The sequence below is a fragment of the Plectropomus leopardus genome, chromosome 12 (assembly GCF_008729295.1).
Source record: "Plectropomus leopardus isolate mb chromosome 12, YSFRI_Pleo_2.0, whole genome shotgun sequence".
Classification (NCBI taxonomy): domain Eukaryota; kingdom Metazoa; phylum Chordata; class Actinopteri; order Perciformes; family Serranidae; genus Plectropomus; species Plectropomus leopardus.
The window spans coordinates 31,818,322-31,830,839 of NC_056474.1; the positions used below are offsets into that span (position 1 = coordinate 31,818,322).

A 12,518-nucleotide genomic window follows, 5' to 3' on the forward strand; every position below is an offset into this window, starting at 1 on the left:
TACCATCGTCTACTGCCTGTCAGCCTATGTGTCAAACTGAGAGGTGTTGAGAATTTAGAGGTATAACTGGGGCTGTCAAACAATTAAATAGTTAATTATGACTAGTCACAATTTTTTTAAATTACATGTTTACAGTTCCATTATTTTGCATTTTACAGTGAAGTCCATATTGACAAAATGAAGAAATTCTTATCAGATTGTCTTAATTGAGAATCAAATGACAACATTTGCACTTTTCAGGGGTTCTAGTTCAGTTGCTTTCTTTGCTTCATTCAGCTCCTGTATGCGTGAAACTATTGTTCTCTGCATGCAAAAAGCTGCATGTGTTTTACTCCAAACACCTGCATGGGATTAGCAGGAAGTAGACATGTCTGTAAAGGGGAGACTCATAGTAACTACAGAACCCATTTTTTGAGAGGTCAAGGGACCCTTTGAAACTGCTGTGCCAATTTTTGCCAAAATTGAGCCTGGAGCGTTATTTAGCCCCCTTTCTGAGAAGCTAACACCGCCGGTCATGATCGCCCGCGATAACTACAATTTTAAAAGATGCTTTATGTATTGATCTTAACTGCATTGTGATTGATGCGCTAACATTGACAGCCCTGGTTATATCTTTCAAAATCTGCATCATAGATCTTAGGACAGGCACATCAAGCCATCTCTTAGGACACATAGAAACAACACAGGCAGCTGGGTAATGATAAAACAAGCAAACATAAATACTTACTACTCCTAATAATATAACTTTTTATTGTTAAATTATATTTTATAACTTTGTATTTCTTTTTTTTAAAGGTATATTTTATTCTATTAAACTGGTATTTTCTTTTCATAAAATTACTTTTTTGTAGAATTGCAAATTCATAAGGAATTACACTTAATTGATGTAGCATTACAACTTTTCCTCAAAATTAAAGCTTTTTTTTAAACCGTAATGCCTATTTTACAATTCTGAAATTAATTCTGATAATAAAATACTTTCTAATAAATTGTACTTTATTTTAATATGCCTGTTTTCTTAAAATAACATTCTGTATATTTTTTTAATTGTTGTAAAATTACAACTGTATTTATACAATACTGTACTGTCTTGTTAAATTACATTTTATCATAGATGTTTGGCCAGCTTATTTTGTAAAATCACGACTTTTCTCGTGAGATAATATGACATTTTCCCACATAAGATCTTCAACTTTATCTCATGACACTGCAAACTCTTCCTCAAAATGTCACCACTTTATGCTGGAAATATCAGAATTGTTTTTTTTTTATAAAGACTTGCCCTTAAACTTAACAATTTACCACTGTCAAACTGGGAGTCATGAGAAACCGAACCAAACAAAGAAAACAAAATTCTTAACTTTCCTCAGCATTTGGACTTGTGTATGATCCAAGTATGTTCAGATGACCCACATGCTGAATGTGCCCTTGTACATTACAGCTACTACACAGTCAGGATAATTCATATACTGCACATCATTAAAACACTGCATGTAAAAAATTGATTAACTATATTTAAACACAAGGTATGTCCCATGATATTGTTCTCATCAAACACAAACACAATACCACCATGAACTAAGAGATACTGTTATTGCCCAAAAGGGACTCCTTGTAGCCCAGACACAATTAAGACTGTGGGTTTAATTTCCACTGTGGCCACCCACTTTCATATGTACAAGCACAGCACAGTTATGGGCTCTGAATGCAAATTTCCATCTAATGGCATGTGGTTACACTGAAAAGTTTATATATCAATGTTGTTAGCTGTGTTTGAGAAAAGAATGAAAGCTGAGAATACACTGTATGTAAAAATGTTTTGATAAGAATGTTATCCCACTGACAGCTGACCCGTGCCAGAGTCATTAGGCTGAGTCCTTCCTCGCTGGCAGGGAGCTATGGGACAGAGCGAAGAGGCTGGATTCTCTTCCTCTGAGCGAGTGAAAGGGTCAGCAGTTTATTTAGCCCATTACTCTTGTGCCTATGAAGCAAATGCACTCCATTTATTAAATTTACAAAAAACTGGTGTATCCAGATAAAAAAAAAGGCAAGAACGATATTCAGGAATCCCCCCCCCCCCCCCCCCCCTCCCTTGGGTCCTGACTGTAGTCCTTTCTTATTGGCCAGTTGGAGATTGTGGGCAGGGCTAATTATGTTGGTATTTTCTATGGCTTTTGACCCGAAGAGGACTGTGACCCTCTTGCTAATAGGTTTTAATGAGCCTGTATAGTCTCATAGTAAGACATAACATTTATGTGTGTGGGTACTAAACTGGATGAGATGCTGCCAGACACAATTGGCCACATATTGAGCCTAAATGGCCAGATGGGATGTGGGTGGGACTAATTTTTTTTTAATTCTGTATTGGCTGACCCCAGGAGGTGGACAGATTTACCCAAATTTCCCATATTTGCAGCATCTGCGTTGAAAATGTGTACTGGTCAAGTGGTTTAATCACAGGTAAAGATGGATGTGTCACTCCTTATAGGCCAACCCCATAGTGGGAGGCGGAGTGTGAGTCAGGACAGGGCGGGGTAAAGTAGGGGGAGGGGTTGGGCTGGGACGGCCAAACACACCCTGCATCTGCCTGTTGGGGTGGTTTGGATGGAGGGGGTGGATGGGATTTTCTTGAAAACTTCGAAGGTTTTCATGGAAACGGTTGCTGCTTTCGTTATCGAGGCGGTTACTGTCGTCACAGAGGCGGTGATTATTCTGGAGGTCGGGGGTGGGCCCTCGTTCAGGGACCTGGGCGATGTGGGAGCCACTCTTCCTCCTCAGAGTGGACTCTCGGCTGGATGAGGCAGCCGACTGGCTGTCTGAGCCACCATCGCTACTTGCAGCTGTCCCCTCCACTGGGGTGACCCTGATGGTGGTGATGGCCTGAGGGTGGGGGTGGAATGGAGGGGCAAAGGTGGCAGTGGGGGTGAATGGCATGTTGGAGTTGGTACAGTTGGGATTGAAGTTAACAGAGTTGGGGTTGAAGTTGGCAGAGTTGGGATTGAAGTGGGCATTATTAAAGTTGGGGTTGTTGGGGTTGAAATTGAGGTGCTGGAAGTTGTTAGGGTTATTGGGATGTAAGGGATGTAAAGGGTGTACAACATGTGGATGGTTTGTGTATATGCCTCCTCCGCCACCTCCTCCCATTCCTCCTCCTCCTCCATCTCCTCCACTTTCACTCTCCGTTTCGGTTCCTGTCACGCTCCTCCGCCCATCCACGGACCCTCCATCCCTCAGCGAATCACAGCTGTCTGTGTGTCTGTTCAGGTCATTGAGGGCGAAAGCTGACTGTCGGAGTGAAGCTCGTTGTTCTGGCGGTTTCCATCGCCAGGAGCCACTTCCATCGGTGCTTGGAGGTTTCACTATAGGTTTGTTTGATCTGGACTCTGGGTGGGCTTCAACACGAACTATACTGCCACTTCTTTCCAAACCTCCTCCTAACAGAACAAGAGTAACAAGAATAAGTATAATCAATAACAGAACAGGCAAATATTCAGTAATTCAATAACATTAATAATCATAAAGGATGCACAGATTTATCGGGCAAACGGTAATGGCCGATATTTGCCTTATTGATTATTATTGGCCTATCCACAATTAAGAAGGCATTTACTGAAGGCAGTGGCCCATGTATTTCTTGTCTAGGTTCCGACCTTTGAATCTACCAAATCCACATAATATGAGTGTACTGATTCCCGAGGATTGAAAGCGTAACAAGTTGACAACTCTGTCTGATATCAGGCAAATGTTTTTTTGTTGTAGTGTTTTTTTAGACATTGGCATTGGCCCAGAATACCAGTCAGACAACTCCTAATAATCATCATCTTGAATGTTTTAAATAAATAAACCAAAGGCACAGTGCTTGTACTTCTGTGACTTCCACTGATAGATTATTATATATTCCAGACCTGAATCTGTCTTATGCTGTATAGAACTAAGGTAGCTCCTTGCTCAACAAGCATAAGAATATACTTATATATGCATAACAATGCTGGAGACACAGAGTTGAAATTGATATTCAACTGTTGGACTCTGGAAAAACATGGTGGTCACATGGTAAGTGTATGGACTTCGATGACTGCGCTCTGAAAATGCAGGGTTACTTGTGGATAGGAACCAGAGCCTTCAGCTACCACGCTCCTCTCTTATGGAACCATCTTCCAGTTTCGGTTAGGGAGGCAGACACCGTTTCCACTTTTAAGGGTAGACTTAAGACCTTCCTCTTTGATAAAACTTATATTTAGGGCTGGCTCAGGTTGCCTGGACCAGCCCATACTTAGGCTGACATTGGTTTAATCTGCCGGGGGACTTCCTATGATACCCTGAGCTCCTTTTCCTTCTCTTAATGCTGCCATCGGAAAACCATGCGTGTCTGGTTACTGTATTACCCTTACTGCTAAGCTCAGCCTTATATCTGTGACAGCCGTTTGAAAGCTTAGCTTAGCCTCAGTAGTTTAGCTTAGCCTTACATCTGTGACAGCCATGTGGTACTGTCACTACCTGGGGCTTGCGATTACGGAGCCTGGGTCTGTTGAACTGCACTATGCTAATCCCGTTGCCTCTCCGGAGAATTCTTGCTCCCTTGTTTCCTAGTTTTCCTGGATCCTGGCCGTAACCTTGGCTGTGCCTGATTGTGGTGATAGCTGTGCTGGCACTGTGACCCTGCCTTTGGTTATACTCGTGCTGTGGCTGTACTGATACTGTGCCCCCCACTCGCCCTGATTGTGGTCTGGTCCTGGTTGTGCCGATGCTGTGATCATGCCTTTGGACATTTCCCTATCAACATATGCATGAGACTCTTATCATTACCCTCAACATCATCATAGAGTGCAATTAATAATTTCACCCCTATCGTTATTGTAATATGACATGCATCTGTTTCTATTATTGCTGTGCCTCTCTCTTCCTCTCTCCCCCTCTCTCTTTCTGTTTCCTGTTGCCATGATTGTATTTCATTTGTTATTTGCGACATCTATTGCAAGTCTGTCCGTCCTGGAAGAGGGATCCCTCATCATCCTCTACCGCTCTTCTTGACCCCCCCCCCGTTACAGAGGTTCTCAGGAGTTTTTCCTTGCGTGATGTGAGGGTCTAAGGGCAGAGGGATGTCATACACTGTAAAGCCCTCTGAGGCAAACCATGTGTTGTGATAATGGTCTCTATAAATCTCCCTTCTAGTTTCCCAACTTTACTTGTTTATACACTAATGACAGAGGCTGCCATGCAAGGTGCCAATCTGTTCATTAGATTCTAATCTAATCTAATCATCCTGTTTGGTCTTGAGGTAACAATGCTGTTTTTTGGGTTATCAAGTTGGTGTTCTCTTTCCTCTGTATTTCACTGATAGGCTCACTCCCTAGATGCTGTCTGTTTACTTGGGGGTGGAGTCCTTTCTCTTCATCCAGAGCCACTGACTGCCCTTAACAGTACCTCTGGAGAGGTCTTTTACTGCTCACCGTTGGGCCATGACTCTAACTGCAACTTCTGGTAGTAGTCTTGATGTTGATGTGGCTATGAACCCTCTGCAGCCTACCTCAACTGGACGGACTTTTACTTTCCAGCCATGCTGTTGAGCGTTGGCTGCAAGCTCATCGTACCATAATTTATTGCGCTCGTAGTCCTATTCCACTGTATCCTCCCAGGGCATTGTAAATTTGATGATGTAAACAAGATGGCGTGAAGCCGACCATAACACAAAATCTGGTCTGAGGTTAGGGGTTACGAACCCAGCTGGAAAGGAGAGCATCTGACCTAATTCTGTGGCCATATTCCAGTTGCATGGCCCACCTGCTGCTCAGAATCTGGCCTTGATCTGACAAGCCTCCCTTGACCCTCCCTTTCCCAGACAAAGGCATTGGAAATGGCTGGTGTGTGAGTAGAATGGGGAGGTCTAGGACTCCTTTGCTGAAGAGCCTCATGCTGCTGAGGCACCTGGGAAGACAAAGGCACTTTTTTGGATATAAGATTATCTTCCTATCCTGCTTGTCTACCGTAGACATATGAGTTTTTTAGGGTTAGTGGCCTGAGCTACATGTACTAGAGCTTCAACTTGCCAGGAAGCATTGCCCTATTGATGCTCTAAGAGTCTCTCACAGCATTCTTCCTAAGCAGGTTTTTTGACTCTATGTCCTTGAGGGATATGTTGTACCATCGTACTAGGCACTATACAGGCTTCTCTTCTTCTCTGTAGAGATGTTGATCTAAAAACTTCCCATTGATAATGGAGATGCTTCTAGATTTGCTTTACTAAATCTTTGTATAAGCGTCGAGTGGTTGATGTTTTCTTAAAACTTTATTAACAGACCAACATTACAAGCCTTGGTCATGGTGTGTGTTTTGAAGTCATCCAGTATGATCTGACATGTGGTAGTCTCAGGCCAGGCCTTATCCACTGTCCTCCAACCTGTGGAGATGCCCTATAGTGGCTATTCAGTCTTCCAATCACTAAAAGCTTTTTTTTATATTACTTGCCACATTCACCCACAGTGGCTGCCATGCAAGGTGCCAAACTGCTCATCAGGATCTAATTTAATCTTTACGGTCACACTGATGGCACAACCTTCAGGAGCAATTTGGGGTTCTGTCTCTTGTCCAAGGACAAGCTGCAATTATTAGTAGCCCCTATCTTAGACCAATTATGTCAATACTAAGACAATCCTCCTACCTGTAAATACTGATCATTCCTAATGAGAGCAGAAATAATTGGAAACCCTTTTTCCTGTTCTTTTCATTCTTTTCACTATATATAATGCCATAAAATTATACGTCCATATCACTGACAGAGCAGCGCCCTCCTCCGTGTTGTGTCATAAAAACGATCCACTATATATCAAAAAGACAATGTAAAAAGTAGGGCAGAGTTCACTTTAGGCTGCTTGTTTTCTCTGTGGTTGGCTCATTTGTTAATGATAATTATACCACTTAATAATGTCTTAATGATTCTCATGCACTACCACATGCCAGCTTTAGCACATTTTTCTCAATTAGCAGTACAGACCTCCTCCACCCACTGCTCCGGTAGTGGAGGCTGGTGGTGATGGGTCCTGGTCTGTCAAGGCTCGGTACCGAATGGATCCGGTACAGCTGACAGTGCTGCCACCATCCTCCGACCGAGGGGAGTGAAGCAGACCCTGCTGTTTGGATAAGGCTATCACCTGGAATAGAAGGATGACAGTGAAATGTGAACTATTCAACGGTTTGCTGCTGGGATGTGTGCTCATTACCGATTAATCTGCTGTTCCTGTAGGTGGAGTCCTAAAGCTACTACTAGGAACCTATTAACAAAAAGGCTTCATGTAGCTGTCCACAAACGACACAGCCTGCATTGAAATTACACTACAATCAATTAATTGTATAGTGACAAGAGTAAATTTTTGATTTTATTGCATAACAAATAGGGGAATTAGTTTTTCAAATACACTGACTCTGTGAGGTCAAAGATATAGGTGATTTCATACTAACGCTCAATCCCAATACAGCCCTTGCCTTTACCACTTTGCCCTTACCCCTCTGTTCTCAGTGTTCATGTCTAGGGGTACGGTGTCCCATTCTGTGGACAATTAACGGGGTGCAGGCTTCACTTTGTATCATTAGTGAACAAAGTACTGTCTGCGGTGGAAATGCTAAACAGATCTAGGGTTGAGGTACATGTTTTTAGATTTGCATTTTAAATGCAGCTATGGATGGATGGATTTTAAAAAAGTGTTGAAGAAAAATTAACCTGCATAAGACGAGGCTGTCCTCCAGCACTGAGTGGTCTGCAGGGGATGGTGGTCTTTTCAGCCACTCTCAGCCACTTTTCCCTCACAGACCCACCCCCATCCATAATGCTGTCCTCTGATTCACTCTCCTGATCCTTGCTGGTGAGGTTTTCCTCCTCAGGAATGTGAACCAGCTGGGAAGATCCAGGCCGGGACTGGATAGACACTCTGGCCCCACCAGACAATCCGGTGCTGCCATTATGGCTCAAGTGATTATGATTGGTCATAGGAACAGAGCTCGCTGCCAGTTTCATGTACTGAGCCGGGATGTGGGCCCCTGCACGCAACTCTGTTTCCTGACATGAGATAAGTTGAGGCAGGTGTGGCCCACCACGCAGCTCTGCCTCCAGGCCCATAGCAGAAGGTTCAGAGGAGCAGCGTAGTTCCATGTTCCTCTGAGGAGATGAGGATGATGCTGGTCGTATTCCATCCATCACCTGCAGGGATAGCTTCCTGTTGTCGTTTTTATTCTTCCATTGGCTGAGCAGCTGTTTGGACCGGGTTGAGTCCATTGATGCATGAATGGAGGCGTGACGGCGGGGTATGCGACCCTCCTCCAATGAGGAGCCTCCATGGGACCTAGAGGGAGGGGCAAAGAAAACTTAATAAAGACCAGATAGAAGAAGACTGCTGCAAGAGTGCATTACCATTTTACGGACATGATCATATTTACAATTGCACACTGCTGACCAGTGAGGCAAGTTACCAATATGATAATCACAACAGTATGATTAGTTAAAATAAACATTACATACATCTGTAAGATACATTCAAAACTGCTGGATATTAGTTTTTACGTATAGAGGGGAACTATGTTAAAGAGGAAGAGCCAATCAGAACCAAAAGGACAGTTTTTCTGCATAAGGCTTGGGTCTACCTGTCAATCATACCTCACAACTGGCGGATTTTCATTACAGATTTGCACAAAACTTAGGCAATATTTTCAAAATGTTGATTAAACACAATTTCGAAATGACTTCATTTTCACTGAGTGATGTTCTGCAACTTTTCCTCTGGCGATAACATTCCAAGAAGCATGGAGCTGGATGTTCAAAACATTGGCAGCTTTATTTCTATTGCAGCCACCGCACTAGCCGTCATTATTTCCAATCCAAGGCCATGTAGGCGTGTTATACAAGGTACGAGGTAGATTTAAACCTGGTTTCAGAAGAAATTAAATTAAACTTGATCTAAATCCTGCTACATCTTTTGGTGTAAAAGGAGCTGAAGGGGAAAAAAGCTGCTCTGTAGTCTGGTAGTTCTGCAGCAGAAACTTCTGTATCTTTTTCCAGATGGCAGCAGGGTGAACAGACTGTGGCTGGGGTGGCTGCTGTCCTTCAGTATCCTTTGGCCTCTCTGCAGACACCTCTATTCACCGAGGTCACTGATGCTCTGTAGATGGGAACCAGTGATGTTCTGGGCAGTTTTAATCACTGCTGTAGAGCCTTCTTGTCCTGGGCTGTACACTAACCATGCCAGTTCATGATGTTTCCCGTCAGTATGCTTTCTATTGCTCCTCTGTAGAAGTTAACCAGGATCTTGCTCTGGAATTTAGCCTTCCTAAGTTTCCGTAGGTTGGTTTTACTGACGTTGAGCAGTAGGTTGTTCTCTGTGCACCACTCTGCAAGATTGCTGATTTCCTCCTGGTATTAACTCTCATCATTGTATGCGATATGGCCGATGATGGTGGTGTCGTCCGCATACTTCACGATAGAGTTCTCCTGATGTCTGGGAGTGCAGTCATGGGTCTACAGTGTGAAAAGAAGGGGGCTGAGTACACAGCCCTGGGGGGCTCCAGTGTTGAGCACTAATGTAAAAGAGGTGTGACTGCCAATCCTAACTCTCTGGGGTCTGCATGTGAGGAAGTCCAGTTGCAGAGTGTTGCACTGAAGCTCAGAGTGTTAAGTTTTCCAATCATCTTCATGGGAGAGATTGTGTTGAATGCTGAGCTGAAATCAACAAACAGCATCCTGATGTAGCTGTTCTGTTCTCCTGGTGAGTGAAGACTGAGTGAAGAGCAGTAGATATGTCATCCTCTATAAGTCTGTTGGTCCTGAAAGCATACTGGTGAGGGTCCAGGCTGGCAGGGATGTTGTCTTTGATGTGCTGGAGAACCAGTTTCTCGAAGCACTTCATGGAACGACAGTGGAAAGGCAAGCCCCTTATACATGGGAGGGGCCACATAATGAAGGATTTCTGGGTGATAGTCCACAATTTTACTGAGGAATTATAGATTCAAAATTTCAGGATGATCTGCTCAGCTTTTGAAGAGTTATGTGATACAAAAACACCTCCTGTAGCGCCTGCTGCATCATGCCTGAGGGAGCCAGTTACTACCAACAAGCACATAACCATGGCATCATGTGACCTAGAAAAGCCAAAAAAGTGTTTCCATTGCAGTTCCAAATTTTGCTGTTTCATATCAACTGAAATACCACCTCATTTGAGCATAAAATTTTTTTTGCGATAAAATGGGAGTTTTTCCAAAACGGACACTTTTACATCAGGCGTTTTTTTTTTCTTTATTGCAATATCAGATTGCGCAGTTTGAGGGTTAATGGAAACCCGCCTAATGTCTGGCAGGAGGTGTCGATAAGCCACCTCAACAGCTCCCATTTTGTGTGCTACAATGCATACAATCACTGACACCCTGCCTTATCCCTCTCTTTTTAAAGTTGGTGCAGTCAGCTCTGTGGTGAGTTCCTCAAACAGCTGTGTGAGCTCAAACAGTACGCCAGAAACCAAGCTCCACAGAGCCAAAGCCCTGTGTGTCTCTATCCGTGCTGCTTTAGTGTGGTGCTTTTGCAAGTATTTCATTTCTTGTCAGTGATGCCCACACAGACCTTTGTGCTTCTTTCTCAGATGAACAGTCAGTTTTAACACATCTCAAAACACTTTTCCTGTTCCCTCAGTGTTTCTGCCACAGACAAAGAGGACGGGGCAACAGACAGATTGCTCATGGTAATAAAAGAGTAAAAAAAAAGCTCCTTTGACAATTTCTTTTATATTCTAATAAAAATGAGTTTCCACATGCTCAGACTGAGTCCGTTGTGTTCAATAAAAAATGATTAATATGAAGATTTACACCATATGTAGACCTGATTATTATGTAAACAGTGAAAAAGCTGCTTAGTTCAATAGTCCAGTTGTGTGGATCAGTTAAGATTTTTGCCTAATTATTGTTTCATTTATGACAATGTTCTTATTAAATGATTACTGAGACCTGAGAGTACTTAATTTCATTCTCATGTATTACATGACTGGAATGACAACAACAAATCATTGATCCTTGAGATCATTGTAGTGATATTTGCTCCAGGCTGCTCAGTCACAGTTTGTAGCGATGCTGTAGCCAGTATAGGTTAACTAAGTCACTGTGTGGGATATTGCTGCTGAATGAAGAGGATGGCTGAAAGGACTCGTCATCATCAGTTAGCATTTCACAAAAAGGTTTGTTCTTCTATTCTGACAGTCAGAGCCTCCAAATGTAGTTACTGCATCATCCCACTAAACATTCACAAAACACAAACATATTTTATGGTGATGGTTTATCGCAAAAAGAATGAACAGAACAAATTACTCTCAGGTAAGGTGGGGCAATATGGCTTTAAAATATTATCACAATATTTTCAGGCTATATCACAATATATATCTTGATTTTTTTAATGTCCTTTCAACTAATGTTAACTACTTAAACACAAACTTATTGAATGAACTGCAGTCAGAGTAAAGTTAAATAAAGTAGCTAGTTATATAATATAGTTGTATATACTACTGTTAAAGTAACATTTAATCTAAAACAGGAAGCTAAATAAAGTGCTTTCATATCAAATCATCAAATTTTAAAAAGTATTGCTATAATTAAGTCATTGAAAGCCAACGCTTGAGTGCCATTGACGTATATATACGTCAAAGTGTGTTTTCGGCGGCTGGCACAAGGGGGTGCTCTCACGCTCCCTGTGTGTAATTTTGGGGCTGCTGGGATTCGTAGTTGTAGTACAAAAGATGGTAGCTAAGAGCAGAGCAATGTGTACGGAGGTGATTCGGAACTACAGCAACAAAGCTACATCAATTCAATATTGGCATAAAATGCCCCCCAAAAAACGGAGAGGGTCAAGTGGCCAGTGACGCCAGCGGACGCTGGTAGAAACTCTTGCGGATCTCGCCCCCCTGATCAAAATGGATATCCTCCCTCAACTCCTGTATCCCTTGCAGATGTTGCCCCTTTGGTTATCTAAGAAAGTGGCATCAGACATTGAAAGGATGTTTACTAAATATATCTGGAATGGGAAAAAGCCCAAGGAGAGACTCAAGATTATGCAAATATCAACCAAAGCAGGCAGCCTCGGCCTACCCGACCTATTGTTCTATAACTGGGTTTGCCAAGCCTGTCTGATTTGGGGCTGGCTTCATTCATATTTAGATTCAGTTTTTTGTATGGACTCTTGGGCTGTATCACCTCTCTCGCTGTGGGGGTTACTAACCTGAAAAAGCTGTAATATCACCAAAGATATTAAAGTTAACCCGCTGCTGTATAACACTGTTAAGGTGTGGAGGTGTGTTATACAGCTTTCTGGAAGAAAAGGTTCAATCTCTATGTTAGCACCCATTTGTGGGAATGGTGATTTTACCCCAGGTAGTGTTGACACCTCAATTTTTGGTGCGTGCAAAACCAAGGGCATTAAGATCATTGGTGATCTGTTTAAGAAGGGTACCCTCTTGTCGTTCTCACAACTTCAAGAACAGTTTAGTCTACCTAAAGAG

General features: G+C 42.7%; 1 protein-coding gene across 1 annotated transcript in view; it reads right to left on the reverse strand.

Annotated features, from left to right (window-relative positions):
• Window positions 1–2,106: 2,106 nt before the first annotated feature.
• The window catches only part of LOC121951857 (2-lysophosphatidate phosphatase PLPPR4-like), a 65,803-nt gene continuing 55,391 nt past the window's right edge, over window positions 2,107–12,518 (reverse strand). Inside the window, exons 8-10 of the mRNA XM_042498343.1 lie at window positions 7,715–8,333; window positions 6,992–7,148; window positions 2,107–3,434 (exon numbers count right to left, since the gene is read on the reverse strand). Coding sequence (XP_042354277.1) covers window positions 2,476–3,434; window positions 6,992–7,148; window positions 7,715–8,333 — 1,735 coding nt within the window. The 3' untranslated portion in view covers window positions 2,107–2,475. The remainder of the gene's footprint in view (window positions 3,435–6,991; window positions 7,149–7,714; window positions 8,334–12,518) is intronic.